This window comes from Idiotropiscis lumnitzeri, chromosome 9 (assembly GCF_059441095.1).
Source record: "Idiotropiscis lumnitzeri isolate Australia: NSW breed Sydney's pygmy pipehorse chromosome 9, RoL_Ilum_1.0, whole genome shotgun sequence".
Taxonomy (NCBI): Eukaryota; Metazoa; Chordata; class Actinopteri; order Syngnathiformes; family Syngnathidae; genus Idiotropiscis; species Idiotropiscis lumnitzeri.
Window position 1 is genome coordinate 18,479,838 of NC_142399.1, and position 27,549 is coordinate 18,507,386.

Below are 27,549 nucleotides of genomic sequence, written 5' to 3' on the forward strand. Positions count from 1 at the left end.
GAATGAAAATCCTGAAGTGCCAGAGTTTTGTTGTTGTAGTTGTGAAGCCACGAGCTGAGCCAGGATTTTTTCCTCGGGGAGGATATCTTAGGCGCTTACAAACCCCTCAAAATGTTCTGAAAACGTTGATAAACGGAATGGGAGAATTGTGGAAAAAGTTAAAAAAAAAAAATAAAATGAAAATACCCATTCAATTGTCTGGCCTGGAACTTCTCTGTTCACTGTCTGTAAGCGACCATTCTAATTTTTTTGTAACGCTACTTCAACAATGCCAGAATACACATTTCTGACAAGCTAAAAATTCAACCAGTTCAAAGTGAGGCAGCAGACTTTATCATGCAAATTGAGTTGCTCTCGAGCAGCAAACCAGTAGCCTCATCGTGATCGAAATCTTGTGTTCACTATAGCTACACGAACAAAATGAATACTTTGTATCCAGATATCTACAATATAGTCCTCACTCTCATATTTCAACCCCAAGTTGGCAGTGAAATGCAGTGAGATCATTGACAAAGTCCATTGTTGGTATGCTCCTCATAAACTTTTGCAAATGTTTTGTTTTGCATATTTGGCCGCCTGAAGGAACAGCGTAGACTCTACGCCGTAGAGTGAGAAGGCTTTGTGTCTCATGCACTTGTCCAGGCTTGCTTAATTCCTTCTGCCTTGTTCTCTTGCTTTCCTTTCTTCCATGTGTGTGTAAAAGTGTGCACATCTGAGCCACGGGTCTGGGAAGATGAAAGCTTATTTGGTCAAGGCGTATTACAAAGAGTCAAGAGACAATAAATAACTCCTTTCTTGTTTTTCCTACTTATATGGTGGGAGAGGTCAAAAGGGAAGCGTGATGATTTATGATACAATGGGATCCCTTTAGGCAATTAACATACTGTACATACCAATAAGATAACGTTGGTGATCGATGTTTCAGAAAAAAAAATTGGAAGCCAAAAAATAAGTTCAATTGTAAAGTATGAATATATTTAACTGATTGTCCTTTAATGTTTATGTCAGATTTTACTGGGGAAAATAAATAACTGGGGAGACTGAAACCACTTTACAAATCAAAATTTGGCGACAGCAGAAAATGATCCACTACTTGATGAACAATTTGTGAGTGTAATTTCCATTGATTATGATTCAGCCGATTGGTATGCGTATCCCATTTGGCCTGCTGTAGACCCTGGGAAACTGATTTAAGCACTGTTTTTCCAGTTTCTCTGGCATTTTCTTTCTCCTAGGTGTGTGTATCTGCTCACCAAACTGAAAGCAAAAAAGCCTGAATACGCTTACATTCCTTATTAAACACGTATGTTGCTGCCAATGCAGCCACGCAGTGGATGAGAGGGTACGACTTCTTCCTCATGGCTTGAATAGGTTTCACTTTTTTTGCTTTTCTGGAGTTTGCAGTTGTCCATGTGCTTGTGTGCGTCGTCCTACAATATGCACAGTTTTCTAAATTAGAGGCTAACCATGCTTGCTTCTAGTGGTTTATTTGACACTCTCGTCTTCAAATTTCTCTTTCACAGACTGCTTTACCACTCTCTGTTACTTTTGTCCTCAAAGTCATACCAACAGGCATTGTAAAACAGGGTACTTCTCTATTATACTGGAGAATGGGTGCTGATATCTTGACAGGCGAATGCTATTCACAAACGTGTCAACGCATATTGGAAATATGGTCTTGTGGTTTGCAGCATTGGCAGAAAAGATGACTGTGTACAAATGCTTACAACAGCTTTGCAAACACTGCCACTGTTGCACAGTAAATTTCATTGAGTACATTTTACTCGAAAAAGACCGAGAGTTTTACCAAAACTATGGTAAATATTTTTGGGAATGTTTGTAATCTTTTATGAATCCTGACAAAAACCAAAATTTCCACAACTAAAAACACATCTTTGGGGTTAAGTATAGAACATCCGATAAAACCATGCGCCACTACTATGAAACACAAATATATTACCATATATTCACGGCCAAAAGACGCTTTGTATTTAAGGGCCCAGCATCAGTTGAGGGTGCTATTTCTGTATTTCATTCTTACACTGGGCACACCGCACTATGCGGCGCATGCTAGCTCGCGCATGCTAGCTCTCATGTGTAGCAATACATCTTTGCCATATTTAACAACTCAGTCACGATGAAAGTTATTATGGCAAAATTGCTAGTGTGCAAGGTCAGGGGAGGGATGTCACTGGTCACCACACTCCTTAGAGTCACGGTTTCAAATCAAAACCCAAACTATCTCTGAACAGCATACAAGTAGACAATGAGACAAAGATATAAAATTAACACATGACATGCATCTCTACTGCCACTCATATCCCAAAAAGAAATAAAAATAACACAAAAAGATTATAACAATGGAGTCTGGGAGCCAATCAGAGATGTGAGTGGTGTGCTTTGGGCAGTGTGTTTTTTGTTATTTATTTATTTATTTTTTTGCAATCTGTCGTCTAAACCTGTGATGTTTCTTGCTTGCAATAACATGAATGATAGGACTGACTACGACATCGTGGACAGCTGCCCTTTTGTCCAGCTTTCTCCTGCACCCTCACCAATAAACGTATTCACATAATGGGTTGTCACAGTCAATTCCAAACATAATAACCTTGGCCTTTGACCAGTAGGTTGTGTAAACATGCATATTGAAATGTCCGAAGGCGAACTGGCCCGTTTGTTGAGAGTATTACTCGAGTAAAGATTGATGGGTCACAGTTTATTCACACGTTGCTTCATTTGCGTGGGGGGAAAGTTTGGTCTTCAAAGTGCGCCTTATGATTGTGTAAATATGTATGATTTATGTGTTTCCCGCTTCTTCTCATTCGTTGAAGTCGTCTCTGCAGTTGTTGTATTTGTTGTTTGTGACCGTACCCTTAAAGTTCACGTAAAGTTTTACGGAAATTTGGGACACATCTTGTTTGTTGTGTACTCGCATTTGAAGGGGCATGAGACAAGACAAGATTTAAGGAGCGCTATTGGGATTAAGCCTTTTAACACGCTGTTTTTTTATCTGAGAAGAGGAGAAACAAAGATTTCCAACCTCAATTTACGTGCAATAGACTTTACAGCTGCCGAAAAACATCTGTCTTTGCTATGACAAGAGGAGTGAATGTAACAAGACTTTGATGAAGCCATACAAAAGCCAAACACGTTTATGGCTGTGCTTATAACACTTGTTTCTCTCCGCAGTGGTGTGTCATCTGCCTTGTATTAATGGAGGCAAGTGCAGTGCCAGGGACAAATGTCAATGCCCACCAAACTTCACTGGAAAGTTCTGCCAGATTCCAGTTCAAAACGGATACCATCAGCCCCAGCAGACATCGAGCAGCTACAGTCAAACTCAGGTCCATTCCACACATACATTGCCTCTGACCTACACCAATGGGAAAAATACCGGTAAGTGCTGTTTTGTTGATGGTGAACCTTGCTTGTCTGCATTTTTATGTGATCAAGCAAATCCTACCTGTGTCATCAGCCCATCAGTAGCATCAAGCCATATACATACAATTGTATCGTATTAATTGTGCTCTGTCATTTTCTATGACCAGTATTCAGTCCCAACATTGTAAACATCCACATCAAACATCCTCCCGAGGCATCTGTTGAGGTCCATCAGGTATCTCAGCTAGACGACCAACACAGTAATGGACAAAGTCCAAGAGGTCCCCAGTCAGGATCCTCTTCATCCTCCAGCTACAGTTTTCATCACACTGAAAGCCGTCAGAAGGTCCAGCACCATGGCTACAATATTGTCTATCCGGCCCAGCATGGGGACCAAATGACTCAGTACCAACCTGTGTCCTCGAAGAACACCTTAGGCCGCTGCTTCCAAGAAACTGTTGGTAGTCAGGTAAGCTCTCATTAAATTAAATGTGCAATATATTCATATGAGACAATTTAGATTTTGTCCTAATCACCTAAAAGGCATTTGCACACACCTTATTTATGTATTTTTGTATTATGTGTATTTATTTCATGGTATGAACTGTCTACTTCGCATGTTTCAGTGTGGGAAAGCTCTCCCAGGTCTCACTAAACAAGAGCAGTGCTGCGGGACCATTGGGACGTCATGGGGTTTCCACAAATGCCAGAAATGTCCGAAGAAGCCATGTAAGTGCCGATATTAAAAAAATATATATATTTGGCATATCACCGAGTATACAATCATGATAGGATGAAATGTTATCTGTACAGATGAGTATATGCTGTATGTTATCTTAGCATAGAGTCTTGGAAAATTGTCAATAACAAGACATTAAAATAAAAAAATAATCCATCCACAGTCTATAATGTATTACATTTCCCAATCAGGTCCTTTAATCAAACCACTATGACCTCTAGATCTTTTTTTAAAAGCACAACTTTAATCACTGATCCATTTAGAAAATGAATAACCATTCATGATGTTCATAACTCCCAGGATAGTTATATTAGTTCCTAGTTAAATATTATCATATCATTCATAAAGATATATTATATTATTATTGTTGTATTAGTTAGATATTATTAATACTGTTAATAGGCCAGCCCACAGATACTTTAAGGGCTTACCAGTACATATCTAATATCTAAACTCAGTTGCTTAATAGTTATTGGAAATGATGCTCTGTAATGCACTTTATACATCGTATGTGTATTAATTTGAAAAAGAGAGCTTTTCAAGCAGAACTGTTGTGAAAAATGCTTTGACTCTTGTACAAACTGAATTGAAAATAATAACCCATGGGAGTGTGTGGTTTCCAGGGTGACCCTGATCGAAGAGATTCTCTGTTATTCTACAATCCAAAATCTCAAAACCATACTTCAATTAATTCATGTTGTTGTTCAAATATTTCAATATTTTAATTTTTTATGGGTTCCTTTGATGTGTGTTGTGTAATAGATTACTCTCAGAAATGGCAATTTCTCCAGGGAATGCATTATATGTGCGTGTGCGTGTGCGCGTGCACGCGCGCGCGCGCGTGTGTGTGTGTGTGTTGTTTAGCCATATGATAAATTTACCCTACAATGGTGAACGGAGCTGATGTATATATTTTTATCAAATTTACGAATAAAATGACTTTTCCTCTTTTTTTTATTCTTTACATTCACTCACCAGCTACTCCTCTGATAGACTGCCCTCAGGGATACAGGAAAATCAACAGCACTCATTGCCAAGGTAAGGGCTTCAAACATTGTTTATGAATTTATTAATTTACATGATATATTGATTGTCCTCTCTTAGTTATAATCAATCAATTATTTATATAAGTGATTCACTTGATTAAAACCAAATGGATTAAGTGTAAACAAAACAAAACAAAAAAGTATTTTTAACCAAACTCATGTCAGAGAAACCCAACAGAGGGCGCTACTAACTCATTTGGCTCATTGCCATTTTATCCATGGGTTCTGACAGTTAGATTATGCGGTTTAGGCTCGATCCATGCTCTGTTAGCCTTAGAACTTTGCATATATTTGAATGCTATCAAAGTACATTTAGAGCTGTAATCTATGAATGAATGTTAGTATAGGTTAAGTATGAATGTTATAAAATAAGGCAAAAACAAATACTAAATTAAATTAATTTTACGAGAAATATTGTCAAAATGTTAGTAGCATGACATATACAATACAACTTAATTCATATAGCGCATTCCACAAAGCTCTTTCCATATGGTGTAACAGAAATTAGCGGGAAATTAGAACACAAATCAAAACATATAAACACATATGGAATAGGTACCAGAAGAACTGCAGAACAGTGACAGTCTCATGTTGAGTTGAAAACTAAGAAAAAAAAACAAACAAGCATGTATGGACTGTGGGAAATATTTTCAAGAGTCACTTTAGTATAGGTTTTATAATCGGTTTAATATGTTGCACACATTTTGTGTCTGTTACTGAGAGAGAATTACAATTACTATAGACTTTGAAATTGAGTAATTTAGAATTTTTTTTCACAAAATATTTCAGGATACAAGCTCTGTCAGAAAAGGCCCAGGACTTGTGTGACAGTTTTGCAAAGTGCTGTGAAGTGATTAATTTTTTTAACTAATTCATCACAAAAAATGTCCATGGTTAATTGCGAATAATTGCATATTTGGACTACTATTTTTTGTGAAGCACATAACAGATATTTAATGGAATAATATTTTGGAATTAATGCAAAATTAATATGAATTATATTTAATTCAAAGACTGTTCTAATAGCTTTCTTTGATTCTTGAATATATATATATATATATATATATATATATATGTATATATATGTATATATGTATATATATGTATATACATATATGTACATTGGTGTGGAAGTTGGTGAGGGAGAGCGGTGCAGTCATAGCGAAAATGCTTTGGAAAAAATAATAATTTAAGCCTTCCAAATTATTTTTTAAAAAAAAGCACTGACAAACATTAAATGCATCTCCTTCTCAGACATTAATGTAATGAAAATGAAAAATGCATGGACATCGCCAGTCTTTCATGTGGCGAGGGTTTTGCTAAAACTATTGCTATCTTAGTTCAACAGCAAGCATAGACTTACTCCGCAGCTACACCAAGTCGCCTACACCTCCTCCTATTTGGCTCATATTGGAAGCTGATTGTGTTTTGCAAGTGCCACAGACAATGATGATTATTTTGTCCTTCATTGTTGGTCCACTTTTTACCTGCCGTGTACGTGATTTTGGAAGCACCTTCTCAAAGTCGTTAATCTCTGGTATCGCTGTACAGTTTCGGAAAATGTATTGACTTTTTCTGTTCATCGTGTTAATTGAGAAAAGCTCAACTCACGTATGACCGCAGTATATCTTGTGTCCTCGTTAAGCAAACATTTTGTGTGTCTGTCAACAACGTAACTATCTGTACAGTATCTGTGATTGGCTGAATGTGCGTGGTCGGAAGGTCATGTAAATTATGCTGAGTGACTAAGGCTATATAAATAAATAAATAAATAACACACATAGTGTAGCTAGTTCTTTTTTGACGTACAAAACACTATTTCGGACCATGGAGCAGTCAAAAAGAAAAGCAACACGAACGCTCTTACTTTGTGTTTGGATGGTCGAGGGCACGGAGCGCAAACTTCCACCTCCCAGCCCAAAGATTTTCCGCTCCACTACACGAGACAATATGAAAAATAAAAGGGCTCACATATACATTATGGCAGCAGAGAACAATGCGAACAAGGTTGTGTTCGCTGTATTGTCTTATTCCGTGCATTAGATCAATGACATCATTCCGACAGCCGATCACTGATTTTGCATAAAATGCAAAATTTCCATGGATTTCGATACACTCAAGCAGGTTGCTGTAAAGTGTAATTATAAGTTAGATACCGGTCTCACATATTGGGATCTAAATTGCTCTTCTTTAGTGGGGGCCTCATCATAATTAGCCCAAAATGTCTACCGGACCATTTATGAGCACACAAAAATAAATACTACTTGCATAAATGATTGCATGTGTTCTAGGATAGTCCAAATCTGCCCAAGCGGATCTGAAATTGAGACTGATCACGTGATTTTCATCTGATCAGCTCAAAAAGAATTTTTTTTTTAATTTTCTTCATTTCTTAAATCAAGAATAACATATTTGAGTTCTTTACTTGAGTTGAACCACTACTGATTCAAAGCCATATAAAAATGTATCATCTTGGGAAAACTTTATTCAAATAATAATAATGTAAAAAAACAAAGATAATTCTGACAATTTGGATGTGGTCTTCTTCAATGCATTGCAGAAGTATTGGATCGTGACTCTGTTTCGTCAGATACTCAAAACCAGTTGACTTGGACTCAGATTCGGGTGCAATAAAATGTGATCAGGACATTTCTAATTTATACTCACCTATGATTTCAATTGTAAAATGTTTCTATTTTTTTGGGCTCTATTGTCTCATTTATTCACAGATTTTGATGAGTGCCAGCTACAGGGAGTGTGTCCTAATGGGAATTGTTTGAACACTGTGGGCAGCTATAGATGCACGTGTAAACCTGGCTACATCCCTGACCCCATGTTCACCACATGCATATGTAAGTGTCTCAGCGCTCGCAATACAAACTACAGGTAGATGATATTATCATCAAAAAAACAAGAACAAAAAACAATATTATTTTATGAATGATCTTTATTATCAGTAACGGTACTCTTACATCAGCTCAATCCAGGATCCTATCAATAATATGGTGGTCTTAATAGACACTGTAATAACTAATGTAGTATATATTATTTTAATTAATTATATACAATAATATATATGTACCTTGTGTTACTTGCATGGTCCATTTGGGATATATTTAGTTTTAATATAAAAATAAATCTGCCTAACTGCGCCAGCTTTACGGTGCATTATTTAGAATTTAATTTTTTAGATGAATGACAGAGGGACATTATAGGCCAGATGTTCATGCCCAACGCAAAATAAGCGCAAAGCGCAGTCGAACTGTGTACATGGGTGCAGCTTTCTTTCTTTTTGTATTGTGGTTGATGAGCGCAAGTGAAAAGGGGCGTTTGCACCATTGTGGGAGTGAACCAACTTGTTTCCTGGCCAATATAGGGCCCAATCTGTTTGATGTAAGGTTATAACAGCAATGTCAGATTTGAAAAGAAAATGTGTTATTATTTATTTACAATAAACACACAGCTGCTGTGTGGTTGGAACTGATCCAAAAAACTAAACGTAAGACACTATCAGCACACAAACTTCACTTAAGCCTTATTACATTCCCATTGGTTTCTCTCTCTCTCTCTCTCTTTCTCTCTCTCTCTCTCTCTGTCTCTCTCTCTCTCTCTCTCTCTCTCTCTGTGTGTGTCTCTCTCTATCTCTGCGTTCAAGAACTCAGCAATAAACACATTTTAAAAAACACGAATGAAAACTAGCTGAATTAAAAAAAAACACATCAAAACTAATAAAATTTTAAGAAATCATAAATATTATAACACTGATTCATAGTGTATAATTTGTGGTTCCATTTTAAAATGCACTTAACAGTTACAGCTCAAAATGTTCGGGACAGATTGTCGCCTTAAATTTAATTTGCACCATCATTGATAAACATGTCAGGAATGGTAGTACCAGCTGTAAAGCTTAAAGTTGAATGTACTATTATCCAAAATGTCTTTATTTGGTGTTTGAATACCTTTAACACTTAAAAGCTGGAAACGAAGGATGGTGATTTTAAGAGCTATTGATTGCTGTTGCACTATGCTGTGATTTACAATACAATATAATACAACTTTATATATATAGTGCATTTCACAACAGCTGGAGCTGTAACAAAGCGCTCGCCATATGATGTAATATAAATTAGATGTGATCAGATCCGTTGATTAATCGCAAAAATAACCAGTGATTCGTCCGTCAAAACAATCTTTTGTGGCAAGATTAAACTCCAGCTGTAACAAAGTGCTGCACATAAAACACAGTACAATAATACGATAATAAAATAATTAACTAAATAAAATATTCTTTCCTAATTAAAGTGATATGAAATATGATATGAGAGACATTGACGTTGAGCATAGAGGAGCCATCTTGTTGCACAGTCTACATGTTGTGTGAAGTTGAGAGAGAGAGGAGCAATGACCAGTACGAGGGCACGTGGATCATGGCCGGGAGACTGAAATTGTAATCTTGTGATCACAATGTGCATGACACCACTCACATTTGTTTGCAAGCTGAATTTGAATGTGAACAAACATCTGCAATGTTCTAATCAATCAATACAGTAAAAACTCAAACTTTATTTTTAGAGCGCTTTTCACACATCACCATGCAACTTGAAGTGCTTCATATTGTAAAAAATGATACCAACCACACCCTGCGCTGACTTTAAGGGGAATGAAGGGCGCTTCCTCAATTGTCCGACAATCAAGTTGGCTGTGTTCATCCCCACAACGGCGCCATTTCTAACTGCGCCCGTTTATAAAATACCAGAAGAAAGAAAACTCCAGCCATGCGCACAGTCAGGCTGCCATTTGCGCTAGACTTCTGCTGGCTACTAAAATAGGCCTGTTGAGTTGTCATCTGATTTCCTGGCGGAATGACGGGAGAATACGGCAAACATTTCCACATGCTCTTAGCATGCTTGACCAAATGCATCTGAATCTAGTGCATGGATAATGGCATGGTAGAGACTGTATAATCTCATTCCCCGTCAAGCATGCACTGCAAGGTAGGTCCATGCCTTGGTGCAAGGTACATACATGCCTTAACCTTTTCCTTCGTGGCTCTTATGGAACGCCGGAGCAGTTTTCAGTGGTTTGTTGTACACAGTTGATAAATTTGGATTGCCAGTACATCTGCATTAATCATGGCCTATTGGTTTTGTTCTGCATGTTTCTTACATTTTGGAACCTTTGGGCAAGAAACATGCTCATCAAGACTTGACAAGTGAAGCCACACACAAATCAAAATTGTTGTTGACTGAAATATCATCGTAGCGCAATGTTTTGGAACAGACTTGCATCTGTTGCAAAAGCTCTTTCTGTTATTGAAACATCATTTGTTGTCTGGGTCTCTCAGTGACAACAATGTATTTGTTCAAAAGAGGAGCTGTTTGGTTTACGAAACATTGAAACACATTGTTGAGAGAAGAAATGGACTGAAGGCTCTAGATTAATAGTCTTCATGAATTGTTTGACTAGGGCTGTTTCGGGTGCAATACTCGACATCCATTTGCCTTTAGTCACGTTTTATATAATATACGATAACATCGGGACAATAATGATTAACATTTGTTAAATATAGCAAATGGTTGGGCAACACCAACAGTCAACTTGGCAAGAGAACTCTTAGTCATTTTTTTAATGATGCTATTGTAAGATAAGTATTCTCCCTACGTTACAAAAGAATTTGTAGTTTGACACGTTTGAAGTGGTCAATCAAATGTCCTTGATTGGGATCCCACTGTTTATTCTTGCCGCTATTTCAACCAAAAGGCACTGAAAATGGTTTATTATTTCCTGTGCTCAGCTCTTTTGCCATTTGCTATAGCTTTAAGTCGATCCCATTCACATTACTCTCATCATTATGGTTATATAAGGTTAAAAAATACATTTTGCTCTTTGCATTCTTTCTCATTTATCACCTTGCTCATTTTTCACTTTTTTTTATCAAATCTCAATTACTTGCTTTTGTGTTTAACCAGCCCAATTAAAAAAACAATCTTCCACTCTTTAGACCAGCGGTGGGCAAACTTTTTGATTGGTGGGCCTCAATGGGTTCTAAAATTTGACACAGGGGCTGTACCAGGATCAGATGGATGGAGTGTTTTGGTAACCTCACCTCATCGGAGAAAAAAAATACATTTAATTTTAAATGAAAATGAACAAAAGCATTACAACAATATAGCTGTCTTTGACACACCAGAGTATTAAAAAAATAAAACATTAATAAGATTTATTCATTTAATTTTTTTCAAGTTCGGCGGGCCGGATTAAAACGTTTAACAGGCCGCATGTGGCCCCCGGGCCATAGTTTGCCCACAACTGCTTTAGACTGTTGTTCAACAAGTAAAACTGATTGTCAGCTACAATGATGTGATTAGAAAATAACGGAAAGGAGAACAGTCGAAAGTGTAATAACATACATTGTATTTGTACAATACTGTGCGCAAGACCTTTTTTACAACAATCATTCTGTTTTGGCAAAATCATCAAACATACACGAAGGTCCTAGGAACAGCTCATTTTGCTGAGTACCTGGATAAAGATGAAATTCATTGATTTGTATTGTTAACAGTTCAGACTTGGCTTCTTACGCAAGTGTATACTTAATCGTGAGTGATTTTCCCAAGTGGATGAACAAAGCATCTATTTATCCATCATGTAACCATCTAATACTGGGCCTTAAAAGTCATTTTCTGTTCCCCTTTGAGAAAAATATTGTCTCTGTTCCCATTTGAACAATTCCAGCTGTCATTGGTATGTGTTTAATTGCACCGTTTGACTTGGAAAGCACAAACTAAACCCCTCTGCATGGCTTCATCTCAAGAAGTGCTTGGCTGTAACGCATGTTCATGTTTATTCATGTCTTTTCCTACCATGTTCAATCTGTGCTCTGTTGGGTTTGAATGTGTTTCGCTCTCAGTGTTGTCACCAGATGTCGGGGAATGACGAATTGCCACAAAATAATTGCTCCTCTTGGTGTTTTACGACAATGTTCATACCGTGTTTGTTACATGTATTGGTGTCATTTGAGGCGAGTGTGCTTCGGTGAAGGGGACTTCTTCATTTCTTCACTTTGTCCTTTCTTCCCCCTTGTGTGTCTCCCCCACTCTGGCGCACAACTACCATCGCATCTGCTCTGCTCCTCTTTGTCCTCGTCCTGCACACCTCCTCAGCCAACATGCCTGCCATCCAAGAGGAGAAGGGAGCTTGCTTCCGTTTGGTGAGCTCAGGGAGGCAGTGTTTGCACCCAGTGTCCGCTCAGCTCAGCAGACAGCTCTGCTGCTGCAGTGTGGGCAAAGCCTGGGGACCACATTGTGACAAATGTCCCCCTCCAGGAACAGGTAAGGTCTCCAGCTGGGTTGGAACTTTGTTAGGATTTGAAAGCTTCTTTTCTTACTTGTCAGAAAGTCATTCAGACCACCACCCAATATAAGGTGTATGCCAAAGCTGCACTAAATTAAAGGGACATTATATGGAGATTGTTTTTTTTTCTTCCCAATTTCTAGTATCCAAATTCTCTAGTTTGGTCTGCATACATAGGAAGTATAAAATGACGCAACAAGTGAATCTTTTGGGAGTTACAAAATGCGTTTGTAAGATGACACAGATCGTGATGTGAGCAGTCTTATCGCCACCCAATCGCTGTGCTTTTAATCATCAAAAATCTGTGCGTGGCATTGGCCCCACAGTAGAGGAAGTGGGGCGAACGATGTGTGAGATTGAACTTGCACCTCAAGATGGGCAAATCTCACTGTGCAGAAGGTGTAAAGTGAACCGTAATTCTTGATACTTAGGGTATTTTTAAAAAGTATCGGATGGTTATGTTTTTAAGAGTCCTTTAAATGGTAGTAAACTGTTTAAAATTGGCATCAATGTAAAAATAAACCCTGGGTTGATATAACATAAATGCAGATGTTCAAAGTAAAATTTTATCACAAAAAGCATTTGTAATGATAGCAGTCAAATCTATTGATAATGTATTTTAGTTCTGGTGCTTACGAAACACTGATAAGACAAAAATGTAGTTAAACAGTCCAAATCATTAGTTCAAAGTCACTTTTTGTAAAGTTATAAAAAGTTACTGTTTGAATCAAAGACAATGCAGATGTTAAAATAAAAACATATTTTGGTAATATAATGAATCACTCATTTTGTTAAATTGATTTATCAATTTTTTTATTAATTAACTTTCAAAAATCAAACTGCATTCGGCAACTGAAAATCTAACTGAATCGGAGCTTGAATGAATCAACACATCGCTAGTGAAAAGATGTTTATACATGTTCAAAAGTATATACAAGCTCTTATTATTATTATAATCGTATTCATAGTTTTTCAAATGGACTGTCTCATTATTGTTTTTGTTTTTATTTATTTTTTTTATTTTACTTATTGACTTTTTCTAACAGGGAAATTAATTTTAGTTGTTGACTGTTACGGAAATTTGCGAATAAAAATGTGAAGTTCCACACTTTTTACGATCAGAAAAAAATGTGAGTTGACTGAAACTGAAGTCTATATTAATGATGGACTAAATTTTAATCCTCCATACAAGGCTGAATTAACTGACTTTACGGGAGCCTTTGCTCTCTTTGGGGTTCATTATTTGCTATTACCGGACTTGAAACCTGAAACCGTGAGCTAAGTAATCATTTTACAACAAATAATTGTCCCAAACATCCCCCACACCATCTCCACATGTAAAGTTGAAACACTTGTTGGGAAGCTGCATGCTTTTTTTTCCCCGTTTCACAGCTTGGCTAAGTAGCTGCTTTTTTTTTTTGTGTGTGTAGCAAACACTTTCGCTGTACAGTAGTTGTATACTTTTTCCACTGACCCTTTTCTCATTTACCTCGCCACCCCACTCCCACCCCTGTTTTTTGACAAGTAACAGTCCGATCCAAACATATTGGATTTTATGTAATGAGTCAACTAAAGTGGTTTCTGCGTTGTTGTTGTTGTTGTTTTTTTTTGTACTGTGTTATTTTGTTAACATAGCAGATTTGATCCATTTTATATACATTTGGAGAAGTGTGCATAGATTATAATTTAATGGGGAAACACAGTGAGATGTTCAATTTGAATCTTTGTGTAAAAACGATGAGCAGCATCTAGCTGCTAAACGTTTGTGTTGTTCTTTTCCTGTATAGCGATGTTCAAAGAAATTTGCCCTGGTGGGATGGGCTACACTGTTCTCCCAAATCCACCCGTCAATAAGCCAGTTACAGTCCACCAGACACCTGTTGATGCACTTACACGCCACCCCTTGCCAACACCAGAAAAACCAGTGGAGGCTTTTGGGAAACCAGAAGAGATTATACCAGGTGAGTATGTGATTTGGTTATTTGGTTTATTTGCATATGCAAAGAAAATGGAGACATACTGAGTCATAATCATACTTAAATACTTTCCAATTTATATTGAAAAAAAATAAATACTCAATGCATTTGGAGTCTCGGGATGCCTTTAGTCTTGTGTTGGGTACGGTATGAACACAATTCATGAGAAAAGATTTTAAAAAAATTATCAGCAAAAGGTGATGCAGTATTACTTTTGCTGATTGCATTTCGGTGAAACATATTTGCTGCCAGCGACTGCTAACACATGGATAACAGTTACTGCTGTTTCCTCTCATAAGCCCCTTTGTCAGGCCTGCTAAAATTGCTGCTTGTTTATGGAATTTTCTGCCTTTTAATATGTTTTAAATGAATGAAAACTATGCACATTTGGATAACTGAATTGGTTTTGAACAGAATTTGAGATATATCTATGATTGATCTGTTTTTATGTGACCCAAAATATTGCGTTTAACAAGTTCAGAACACAATGGTACCGAAATGACAACATTGGCTAACACCGAATCACCAACGTTTTTCAATACTCCATCTTGGATTTTAAGGAACATATTAGACACATGAAAGGAACCCACCAAATTTACCCCAGATTGCTCAAATATGTCTTCTTTCAATTGTAACATTATAATATTTTAGGACAATAAAAAGATAATCTGGTCCTGACCAGTTCCCAAAATTTGATATATAACCTCAGATGAACAATGAGGCATGACATATTACACGGAATAATTTTGGCCGACTCACAACTCCTGAGTCCACATCATTTTAGGCTCCATTCACTCCGCATGCTGTGATGCCTGTGATGTGACACGCAGTCGAGTAAAGCACGACGTTGAGTGACGTGCACCCCAAAAAACGTCACGTGGCACAGTAAATTATGTCATACGTGTATGGGCTCATTTTGTCATCTCATATTGCCAGAGTAGCAATGCAGGAGCAGCTATATATATTTTTGGGATATGAGGCCACACTGCTCGATCTCATTATTTCATGAAGACAGTTACTAAAGAAGACGTCACGTTATAATAGATAAAAAGTAACAAAAGAACTATGTGCATGGATGAACTATTAGCATCATCACAAATGTCTGCTGTATGCTTCATGTTCAAGTGTTACTCGAACAACTTGGCGGATTCATGGACGATGTCAGCCGTCTCGCGATCACTTGCTCCCACCTGTGGGGAGAGCATATTGGGCTTTTGTTGATGTCTAAGTCGGATATGTGTACGGATGAACGCTCACACTGCAGATGCTTCTCATACGTATCAGATTTATATCCTCATATGAAAGAGGCACGGGTCGGATTTGAACAAATCAGATAGTCGCTGCATGAAAAAAAATATGAATCTGAATTGAGCTGTCAGTTTGTGCTCTGCACTTTAATGCAGAAACATATAAATTATTTTCCTTTTCATAAATTTTGGTTTCATCTTTTAGTTGTTGGAAAGATGGGTTAATTAGTGACAAGATTCCCAGGTCCTTTGACTGCAAAACAGGTCGAAATCATTCACAATCCTCGGTGCATGACAGTTGGTCAAGTCAAAAGTCAAGTCAAATTTGTTTATATAGCCCTTAATCACAAGAAAGTCTCAAAGGGCTTTACATGCCCGCAGTGGACATTCCGTGATCTTAACCCCCACGAGGGCAAGGAAAAACTCAAAAAAGCCCATCTGGGGAAGAGTGAGAAACCTTGAGAAGGGACCACGGATGGGGGCATCCCCTTCCATGACAATCAGGCTGCAATAGCTGTTGAGTAAGCAACATTCGACACATAATTATGATGCTGTACAATGTTAATTGACATAATGTGAATGTCAATCAAAGGAAGACGACTTTAGTGAAGCGGGTCCTCACCCAGTTGGTCAATGCCGTAATCTCCATAGCAGCGTCTCCGACGACGGGGTCACCATCACCTAATTCCCAAGCCAGGGAACTGGGGGCAGAAAAGTGAGCAGAAGTAGTAAACAGGCCAACAAATAATTCAACTAAATACTATAAAAGTATAGAAATGAGTCTTTAGTCGTATTTTAAACATCTCTACTGCGGTGGCGTCTCTAATATCCGCGGGTAGGTCATTCCAAAGCACTGGTGCAAAAATAGAAAATGCTCTAGAACCTACGAGATGCATGTGGAGGTGTATGTCTGTGTATGCCTCTGTGATATTTGACATTTCATGCCGGTACTCAATGTTTGCATTACTATACTGTATGATTAGTATATGAGCTTCTAATTTTATAATCAATCGACTCTCAAAGGCTGTGTTGTGTTTGTCTTCTGGTTGTCAGTCATTGTGTTAAATAATGATATTTAATTAGTTTTCTTTTTTTTTTTTTTTTTTTTGTATTTTGCGGTTGTTAGCAACCCCTGCTCCAGATCAGGTAGGTTGCGTTGAGCCATCTGGCATGCGAAAAAGTACCATCAGCTGCTGCATTGTTGCCAAATTACATTTGCATGAAGTCGGACACTGCGTTGCATAACTTGACGTATTGAATCGAGCTTTTTTATGTGGAGCACCATATGTAATAGTATACAATAAATAAAGTATTGGAACGCTTGTCTTTTTTCTGAGCAATCCATTGTGCAAGTAGAAGACACTTTGCCTTCTGGCTTCCCTGCTGAGCTGCTCATTCTTGCTCTATAACCGAGTAGCAGTCAGTTACCATACAAGCTGAGTGCTAATAATCTTATGAGCATGCATCTTGCATGGCAAAAGCTGGATGTGCCTCACGTGCAAACTGAAATGCTAATATTATGGTTAAAAAATCTGCCGACCTTATTTTTCTGTTATTGTTCTCTGTTTTTTGTCATTGAAGGAGCTGGTAGGACCTGTGGTTAGTAATAGGCCAGTCATTGATTCCATACTGCCCCAACTATCTCCAGGTGTATCCACTGTCAAGATGAATGCAGCTTACCCAGGTGTTTGTCTACCCTTTACATGTTGGGCAAGTGCACAATAAAAAGAAAATTAAAAAAAAACTAGAGGAATGTAAATCTATATGGAAACATCTGTGAGTTACTATTGAGCCGTTACTTAAAGTGTTTAGTGCTCAATACTTAACACGTAAATCACAGATCTCGTGCAATAAGAGTTTCCAACTTGATTACGTAGTATTTTTTTGTTGAGAAAGCAATAATGAAATGATCAATTATTGTCCCATTGAGGATTGATTACAAAACCATACTTGTAATTAAAGTAAAGAATGAGACGACAGGCTGCTCCAGCTTCTCAGAAAATCAACCAAATTGGAACCACAATCTCACGATTCAACCAGCTGTGGACAAAATGAAATGGCAACTTTAATGGCTTGCGAACATATTTGGCCCCAGTCTACTTTTGACCCTTTGGGACAGTTCAGGCTTTCAACCTAAAAACATAAAATTGGAATTTTCTTCAACATTGGGACACAATCTTGAAGTGGAACAATCTTCATATGATCTAAAAAAATCAAATAAAGAAAATCTGAAAAGTGGGACTCGTGCTTTCACCCCCTTTACCGTCGGTGCAGCCAACTTTCTCCAGAAGCTCCCTGGTGATTTTGGAATGATCTAAAGTTGACACAAATTACTCATGATGATAAGTCCAAATGTGTGTAATCTAGTCTCTGTGATGGTCTCAAAGGTCTGTTAAAAGAATATGCGGGAGCAGACTGCATCATGAAGGTGCAGGAACACACCAGCCAGGTCCGAAATAAAGTTTAAAGCAGAATTTGGATATGAAAAGATTTCACAGGCTTTAAAAATCTTGCTGAGATTATAGCATTCATATTGAAATGGAAAGAGCATGAGACCACTGCAAACTTACCAAGACCCTCCAAAGTTTCAAACAAAGTGATGCGGCCAAGATGCCCAAGATCATTCTGAATGAACTTTAAGAGACGGTTTGGGAAGCCTGTCCATAGGTCAAATATTAGTCGCACACTGCACAAATCTGGCCTTTATGTAGAGTGGCAAGAAGGAAGCCATTTCTCAAAAACAACCATAAAAAGTCTAGTTTGAAATTTACCGAGCCACCTGAGAGACACCACAAACAGAGAATTTAGGCACAAAAAGGTGGTCTGGTCAGATGAGACCAAAATTGAACTTTTTGGGCTAAAAGCATATGTGTGGCATAAAATTAATACGGTACATCACTCTGAAAACAACATCTCCACTGTCAAACATGGTGGTGGCAGCATCATGGGGCTGCTTTTCTTCAGCAGAGACAGAGAGGATAGATTTGATGGGACAAGGTAAAAAGGAGCAAATCATTTTGCACGCCCCACTTTTCAGTTTTTTTTTATTTCTAAATGATAAATAAATAAATAATTTAAATTTCATATGAATTGTGTTGCCCCTTCACACACAAATGATATCTTTATGTTTGAAGCCTCAATTGTGGCAGAAAGTCAAAACGCTCAGGGGGCCGAATACTTTGGCAAGCCACGGTAGAAAATAATAATGACATAGCACCGCGTCGGCCCACCAGGCATCTGCCCTGTAAGGCAGATGGCCAGTCCAGCCCTGCTGGAACTGAACTGCACTCTGGTTGTCACATGCTGCCTTTCGGCATGATCCTCACTGACAAGCAAACCAGTCATGCGAGAGGATGTTGCAGCATAAAGTTTTATGGAGCATATCCAGACACTCTCACATCTGTCAAAAGCTCTTAGTTAAAACCTGCTCTCATGGAGTATTCTCTATGAAGTGAATAGGTTGACAATGGCACATCTGCCCATTCCGGTTTTCTCTCGCAAATGCCAATCAAGCTGCTCTAAACTGTGAGAATATACCCGACTCGTCACACTCACGGGGCCCGTCTCAAACAGCTGAGGTTGAAACATGTCCACAGTACATGTAGCCTGCTAGAGGTCAGTTTACAAGGCAAAAGCTCCTCCAGTTCCTCCGTGTGCAAAGAAGCAGACAGGGGTCTTGTAGCGTTGTTATTCTCCGAAAGACTCACCTCTTCTGTTATACCAGTCTGTTTTCGGGTATCGCCTCCACACCATGACACTGCACTAGGAGCTACAACATTGTGGCCATGGCACATCTGGATGTGACTGCAATACACGAGAAAATGATTTGAATTGCATATACCACCTTCCTACCAGTGGTAAAGGCACTGCACAAATGCCTGCTACTAAGCCCCAAAGTATAATTGCTTCCACACCAGAGCAGTGCTGGAAATGTGACTTGGTGTTACACTATGATGAGTATACAATATGTTTTTTTAGCATTTGCATACTCTACCTGTTGAATATACTTTCCATTATATATCACAGGCGTCTGACTGAATCTTCTATGTGAAAATCTCATCAACTTCATATGGCAAATCAATTGGTCACTTCCCACCTGTATCTGTCACTTTAAGAAATTGTTGACCAATCTAAAGTGTGTTGATGGATTTCATTTAGATAATTTACATAAAAACAGGTAGACCGATATTTTTGCTGTGAAGTGTTTCTTTATAATGCCGTTTTCTTTGTAAAAAGGTGAATGCATGCTTGTAACATACATCAATGGATAAGTACCAAAAAAAGGTCATTCCCTTAAAGTGTACCATTGTATTGTGGTGTTGAAGTGCTGCCACAAAGTAATAGTTTTAATAATAACAATCATTTGTTCCAATTTCTTAAATCGACTCGCAGAAAGTCAGCTAAATCTGCCATCTGTCGTTTGCTTCAAAACTTTGAGACACCCAAATATTGCCAATAGAAAAGAATGTGGAATAAAAAAAGCTTATAACGTCTTTGTAACGTATATCTGTTTGATCTTGGCTCAAAAGGTTGTTTTATAGTATCCTGAAAATAATGAGATCGATAGGTAGGTAGATAGATAGGTAGATAGATAGATAACAGGAATAATCGTTGAGGGAACCCACGCCATGGCCATTCGATCAGATTCGAAACTTCCGGTAGCTACTCTACTTAGAAGTGGCCATCCTGTAAGGATAACCACAAGACCAAAGCACAGAATGTTATTGATGTGAAGAAAAATCCTTGTGAGACTTACAGAAATCTTTGAAACAACTTTGTTGAGAAAACCATGATATGTAAAATATTACTTAACTAAGAATGAATGTCCTTTATGGACACCACAGAAGAAGTCACTGGTGTCCAAAAAACATTGGTAGATCTGAAGTTTCCTGGATGTTTTACAGCGCTACTGGCAAGCTGTTGTGCTGACAGATGAAACCAGAGATGAATTGTTTGGAAGAAATATGCAACGATATGTGTGGAGAAAATAAGGCACGCCACACCACCATCAAAACCACATCCCAACTCTGAAGCATTTTCGATTAGTCATCATTGTCCAGGAATGATCTCCTACTTCTGGGCCTGGACACATTGTTGTCATCGAAGAAAATATGAATTACGGAGTTTATAGATTTTTACAGTCAGATTTAGATGTTGTGGCATGATCAGAATCAGAAATCTGAAATCAGAAAGCCCTTTATTGTCATTGTACTCAGTGGGCAACGAGATTAGAGAGCTCCCATTTCCAGTGCAATACAACAATAATTAAATTAAATATATAAATTAGATAAATACGAAATTGGATAAATAAAAACATGTTGTTGTTCAACAAGGTAAGGGTAGTTGCGTGTGAGAGTTCAGCATGGAGATAGCTCTCAGGAAGAAACTGTTTTTCAGTCTATTTGTCTTTGTTTTGATGCACCTGTAGCGCCTGCCTGAGGGCAACAGGTCGGACAGGTATGAGCTCGGGTGAGTATTGTCTGTAATGATATTGAGAGCTCTGCTGAGATGTCTGACAGTGAGGGGAGATGGCAGCCAATAATGTTGCTGTTTTGACTGTCCTCTGGAGCCTCACTCTGTCTGCGTCAGTGCAGCCGCCGTACCAGTACGTCAGTAGGCTCTCGATGGACGAGTGGTAGAAGGCTAGCAGCAGCTTCTTGTCCAGGTTGAATTGCCTGAGGACCCTCAGGAAGGGCAGGTGCTGGTGGACCTTCTTTATCACTGCTGTGGTGTTGTGTGTCCAAGAGAGGTCATCGCAGATCTGTACTCCCAGGAACTTGAATGTGTGGACCCTCTCCACACACACGCCTTTGATGTAGAGGCGTGGGTGGAACAGTCTTGTTCCTCCTGAAGTCGATGACGATCTCCTTCGTTTTTGCAGTGTTGAGCCGTAGTTTATTGTCCTCACACCAAGCCGTTAGTTTCTCGATCTCCTCCCTGTAAGGTGTCTCGTCACCTTTTGAGATCAGACCGACCACTGTCGTATCGTCAGCAAATTTGACGATGGTGTTGTTTCAGTGGGCCAGGCTGCAGTCATAGGTGTCGAGAGCGTACAGGAGAGGGCTCAGCACGCATCCTTGAGGGGAACCGGTGCTCAGCGTGCGGGTGGAGGATGTGTAGGGGCCGCGCATTACAGTCTGAGGTCTGTTGGTCAGAAAGTCTTTAATCCAGGTGCGTGTGAGGGCAGGGAGGCCAAGAATGTCCAGTTTGGTGATGAGGATGTCTGGGATGATTGTGTTGAATGCCGAGCTGTAGTCCACAAAGAGCATCCTGGCATAGCTGTGCTGTTGTTCCAGGTGGCCCTGCACAACAGAGCAGTGTCGATGGCGTCCTCAGTGGCTCTGTTAGCTCCGTATGCAAACTGGTAGGGGTCCAGTGTGGGAGGAAGGCAGTCTCTGATGTGCTGGAGAACCAGTCTCTCAAAGCACTTCATGATGACTGGTGTGAGAGCAACAGAACGGTAGTCATTCAGGTGGGTTGTGGGCGAATTTTTGGGGACGGGAATAATGATGGGAGTTTTCAAGCAGGAAGGGATGACTGCTTGAGCCAGGGTGTGGTTGAAGATCCTGCAAAAAACATGTGATAGCTGGTGGGCACATGCTCTGAGGACTTTGCCTGGTATTCCGTCGGGGCCAGTAGCTTTCCTGGGCTTAACTGCCAGGAGCACACCGCCAGAGAGGGCTTCACACCAATTGTCGCTAGAATATTGGCAAACTGAAAGAGTTTTTTGTAATGAAGAATAGTCCCAAATTGTTCTCGACCAGTGGTCAGATTTGATTTGCAACTACAGGGAATGCCTGGTTGAGTTTGTTGCCTAAGGTACATCAGTTATTTTTCACACATCTTTTTTTTGTTCTGCCAAAACTTGGAAAGAATTTTTTTTGTCGGGTATTAATATACGGAAAGTGATTAGTAGATTAGCTAACAGATTTCTTCACAACCCGAATGCGCCGCATGCACATAAAAGCACAATTCCTTACAAAACGCCTGGCAAATATTATGGAATCACCATTCTCAGAGGATGTTCATTCTCTTGTTTAAATTTGTAGGGGAATAAAAACAGATTAAAGACATGAAACAAAAGTAATTTAAAATGGCGACTTTCTGGGTTTCAAAATCACCCCAAAAAATTAAAGGAAAGCAAACGTGGCAGTCAGTAACAGTTCCATTTTTGGAGGAAAAATTCTCGTAAAAGCCTGCTAGTAAATTTACATTCCCAAAACTAACACCTCCATCAGATTAGATCTGTAAGTACGCCGTAAAACAGGAGTGATCGTACTTTGGGGAGCTGTTGCACCAAGTGGACTGACATGAATCATGGCTTCAACACCAAAGATGTCACTTGAAACAAAGGGGAGGATTATCAAACTTCTTAATCAAGGTAAATCATCACTTCATGTTGCAAAAGATGTCAGCTGTGTCTAAAGATTGGACGAACAGATAATATGGGGAGATTGTTCAAAGGCCAAAGCACCTGGACTGAAAACTTAAAGCAAGATGTGTTGAAGACAGAAAATGCCCAGCACTAAATGAGAGGTGAATGGGAGCTAACGTGAATCGCCAACTAAGAAAATGCCGAAAGGAAGTAGGATTCACACACAGATAAAGCTACGTAAATGGAAGTCATTATTTATGCCTAACAGAAAAAAAAGCAAAGTTTCAATGGGCTGGGCTAAGGCAAAGCACTTGTAGACTGTGGATGGCTGAATGAAAGTTGGGCGTCATGGATCAGTGATAGAGAGGTCATCTCATAGCCCAGAGATTGGGGTTTTGATGGTCCTTGTGACCATGCGGAAGTGTCCGTGAGCAAGATACCAAACCCCTAGTTGCTCTTGATACTGCGTCATCAGTAAGTGAATGAGGAGAAAGTCTTAAAGCACTTTGGATATATAAAGTAGAAAAGCACTATACAAGTGAAAGGCCATTTACCAAAATCATATTCAGTGATTAATCACAAATCTGCAATGGGCAAGAATCTTTGGTAGAAGTTGAAGAAAATAGTCGATGAAAAGACTCCATCCTGCATAGCTAATGTGGAAAAAGCAATCGCTGAAAGTTGGAAGCAGATTGATCACTCATTAAGTTCATGCCTCTGAGTCTGACAGCTGTTATAAATGGCACAGGTAGTGCAACAAAGTACGTTTAGGTATGTTGAAGTGTTTTGTGTTTTTCAATTCCATATTTTCCCTCAGAATTGAGTGCTTCCATATTTTCCTCACTGCTTGGTCTTAGCGTGTAACTGTTACTGACTACCACATTTTTTTCCTTGATTTCTTTTAGTGTTTCTTAAAGCCTGAAAGTTGCAATTTGAAGTGACTTTAGTTTTGTGTCTCCTTTTTTCCAACAAAATTAAACAACGAAATGAACATCCCCCGAGTCAGGTCATTCACATTTTTTTGCAAGGCGTTGTATTAATTACTAGTGTAATGCTTGGTGATGAGGGGGCCACCTCCAAGAGTGAAATTTTAATGAATGATTTTACTCTCTTTATGTGGGCTCCAGTGGCCTTTGCATTGCTTCTTCTTTTGGACTCAAGGCTACAAAAGCCATTAAGCAGTGTCTACCTCTGTCACTGATGAGCATGGGAATGCAACACCATATTCATGTTGGCCTTGTGGGGAGGCGGGGGTGGGTTTGCGTGGGGTCGGGGGAAGGTTTGAGCAGTGGCTGACTTGTACAGAACAAAATAGACTCAAAACTTGATTGCGTTCTACGGTTCGTTAAAAAGAGGGTGAAAAGTGTACTCAAACTTTTAACCAAACAAAATCACAAGCATGTTTTCAATAAATGTAACTATTCATTTATGTCTTCTAAATTTGATAGAAGTTGTTGAGCAGAATTCCCCACCTGTTCCAGTGGAGGTTTTCCCTTCGAATGCAGGCCAAGACATTGCACAAACTCAATCTGCAGGTATGATGCACTCATTTACTCCTTGGGCTCTACATGTCTAGACAGCACATGCACTGTATGTAAAAACAAGCGTACGTGAGCGATCTGGTTTGAAGGCGGTCTCCAGGTGCCCACTTCACAGCGGTGATCTGTGAAGGCTAAATTTCCATTATTTGCCCGTGGTGTTATGCTTTCAATTCCTTCTGTGAGTCAGTTTTCACATCCACCTTGTCGACTTTGTGCCTCTTGCGTAGTGTACCAGGTTGTTACCATTGTTTAATCTTCTAAATCTTCATTCTAGCGTATACGATACATGCCCGCAGTTGACGACTCTGTTAACAGCCATGATTTTGAGGCACACAGCAGTCGTAAAAAGTCTACATAAGAGTTACTTATAGCAAAAATTCAATGGAACTTTTGCATAATAAATCAGCAATCTGCACCTGCAAGCTGCTTTTCCAAACACCTATATGCCATTGACTCCGTGGCACATTTTAGTTTGGGAAAATATACTGTTCTACAATGCAATATAGCTGAAATAAATGTTACTTTTCTCTTAACTGTAGATACGGTGACGTATGATTATCACTAAGCTTATGACATGATGCATTGCTTGGCTGTAATCATTTTCCTTTTCTTCTGAAACAGAGGTGGATGAGTGCCAGATCAACCCTTATATTTGTGGTCAGGGGCTTTGTTACAACACAGCTGAAGGCTACACCTGCCATTGTGATGAGGGATACCGCTTGAATGATGCACTGACCTCCTGTGTAGGTGAGTGTAAAATGCTAAGGTCAAGAAGTTTAAAGTTCATTTTATATAATACCCTTTTATAAGGGCAGAATTATATTTCCCATCATTTTTTTGCTTCATTCTTTATAAATTGTATACATTACATTGATCTAATTCTAATTACCAAAGTGTATACATTTTATGCTACCAAAAAACACATTACCTTTTGATTTTTTTTAACTCCAAAGTAGGATTGAATGTTTACTAATGTATTCAGATGACATGACTAATTCAAACTTATATTAGTGAGACATTACTGATGTGATGAGCACGTCTGCCTCACAGTCAGGAGGTCTGGGTTAAGATCTCTGTGTGGAATTTGCATATTTCCATGTGTTTGCTCAGTATATTTTGGGTAAACGGGGTCATCTCGTTGGTGTGGATGTTAGCTTGTCTATTTGTGCCATGCAATTGCCTGGCGACTAATCCAGGGTGTGTCACTGCTCTCAACCAAAGTCAGCGAGGATAGATTGCGGTTACCCATGACACCTGTAGCGCCTGCCAGAGGCTGTCATGTCACACCAAAAATACAGCATCTTTATACAGTATGAAGTTGCTTTGAAGAACTTGATTATTAGGGCCTATTTTTGTGTGTGATTTGTTAACAAATGGGCAGAGGGAAAAATGTCTAGTTATCATTGCCTTCAGCCCTGGAGTAGTAGACAGAACTCGCATCCACTCCTGACAGCCTTGAGCTGAAACGTTTATCACACATATGGCACGCTAGAGTCTACAATCTGGACCATAGGAGGTATTTGAATGAATCAAAAGACAAATTAGACATTGTAGTGGCATGGGTGTTTTTGCCAGGTGGGTGAAATTACAGACATTTCATGATAACTAATCAAGAGACATTGAGAGACACAGTGAATGCGATTGCTGAGCTGAATCCAGCAACAACACAGGGGTTGTCGCGTCCTGTGCCTAATATTTAGCTCAGCAATAACACCTGAAGAAGTTTTAACAGCATTTTTTTTCCCGTGCAGTTTCAAGCAGCCTAAATATACAAAATTCAGCTTTTCAGATCTTTCTGTCAGGTTACCATACATTGTTTTGTTGCACTTTCTCACACTCCAGTCAATCTCCCCTGAGCAGCCGGGTACATCTGAACTAAATAGAACCTTGATTATTAATTATGACCATGTGTAATTTAACTTGCCTGGCACTCAGCTCCAAAGCCACTACCTTTGACCTTCTGTTACAGCGGCTGATAAAACCACTACGTCACCACAGTCATCACATGTATTCAACTTACTTCATTGCTTGCCCTTATTCGCCAATTGTTCATACAATGTCAAAAAATGGAACACTTGGATGTATTTTTATGTATGTTAAATACATAAAGTTTGTACAATTGGGGACAAGTTATCATTATCCTTGTTATGTTGCATTTTTTAATATTTTACATTTACATTCGTTCCCAGCGCCAGTCTGACACACAGCCTAGCATGAAAATGTTCGTTTTCTTACTTTTGTTGATGAGCGTGCAGTTCAAAACGGGCGTTTTGTGGTGTTAAGGGTGTAAAGACAGTCAATTTGCTCCACAGAAGCGGCTCCTCTCATGCCGAACCCTAACCCTAAATTTTGCTCATAGGTATATCACAAACCATATGTCACCCATGTGTGATGTGGTATAGAAGACTAGGACCCACTCGGTGGGCCAAAAATACTAACGAGAACTCACAAAAGGACAAAAACACTCACGAATGCCATTGCCCACCTCGGGGAAATACTGTGCTATACTCCCAGCCAGTCGCCTCAGCCCCCACCACCACACCCAACTGGCAGCCATGACACACGACATTTGAGGGCCCCCCCAGCCTTGCGCCGGTGTTCTGTGGGTCATTCTCCAGCGCTGGGGACCCCCTAGGCCACCCCGCCATGGAGCCCAGTGCAAAAAAAAAAAAGGGCTGGCAGTGATTGAGTTAATGCCATACGATCGACCGACAATTTAACTTGTAAAACATTTCTTTTTCTCCATTCTGTCTATTGAGTTAAAATGTAATTCATTGCAATTAATGAACTCACAGTAATGACTTTTTTTGTCTTTTTAGAATCAACACTCTTTTTTGGCTTATTTTTTCACATGATCCCATTGTATTTCTAAACAGATTCTGTGCTCTTTT

At 39.1% G+C, this 27,549-nt stretch overlaps 1 protein-coding gene across 3 annotated transcripts in view; it reads left to right on the top strand.

The window, feature by feature from the left end:
- The window catches only part of ltbp1 (latent transforming growth factor beta binding protein 1), a 76,079-nt gene that overhangs the window by 30,241 nt on the left and 18,289 nt on the right, over positions 1–27,549 (top strand). The window contains exons 6-16 of one of the 3 annotated variants that reach the window (XM_088304099.1): positions 3,190–3,396; positions 3,549–3,850; positions 4,008–4,110; positions 5,099–5,158; positions 7,896–8,018; positions 12,330–12,497; positions 14,307–14,480; positions 16,869–16,888; positions 17,324–17,426; positions 24,566–24,652; positions 25,280–25,405. In XM_088304099.1, the coding sequence (XP_088160225.1) occupies positions 3,190–3,396; positions 3,549–3,850; positions 4,008–4,110; positions 5,099–5,158; positions 7,896–8,018; positions 12,330–12,497; positions 14,307–14,480; positions 16,869–16,888; positions 17,324–17,426; positions 24,566–24,652; positions 25,280–25,405 (1,473 nt within the window). The remainder of the gene's footprint in view (positions 1–3,189; positions 3,397–3,548; positions 3,851–4,007; positions 4,111–5,098; positions 5,159–7,895; positions 8,019–12,329; positions 12,498–14,306; positions 14,481–16,868; positions 16,889–17,323; positions 17,427–24,565; positions 24,653–25,279; positions 25,406–27,549) is intronic. The other 2 variants (XM_088304101.1, XM_088304100.1) reach the window with 2 other exon arrangements.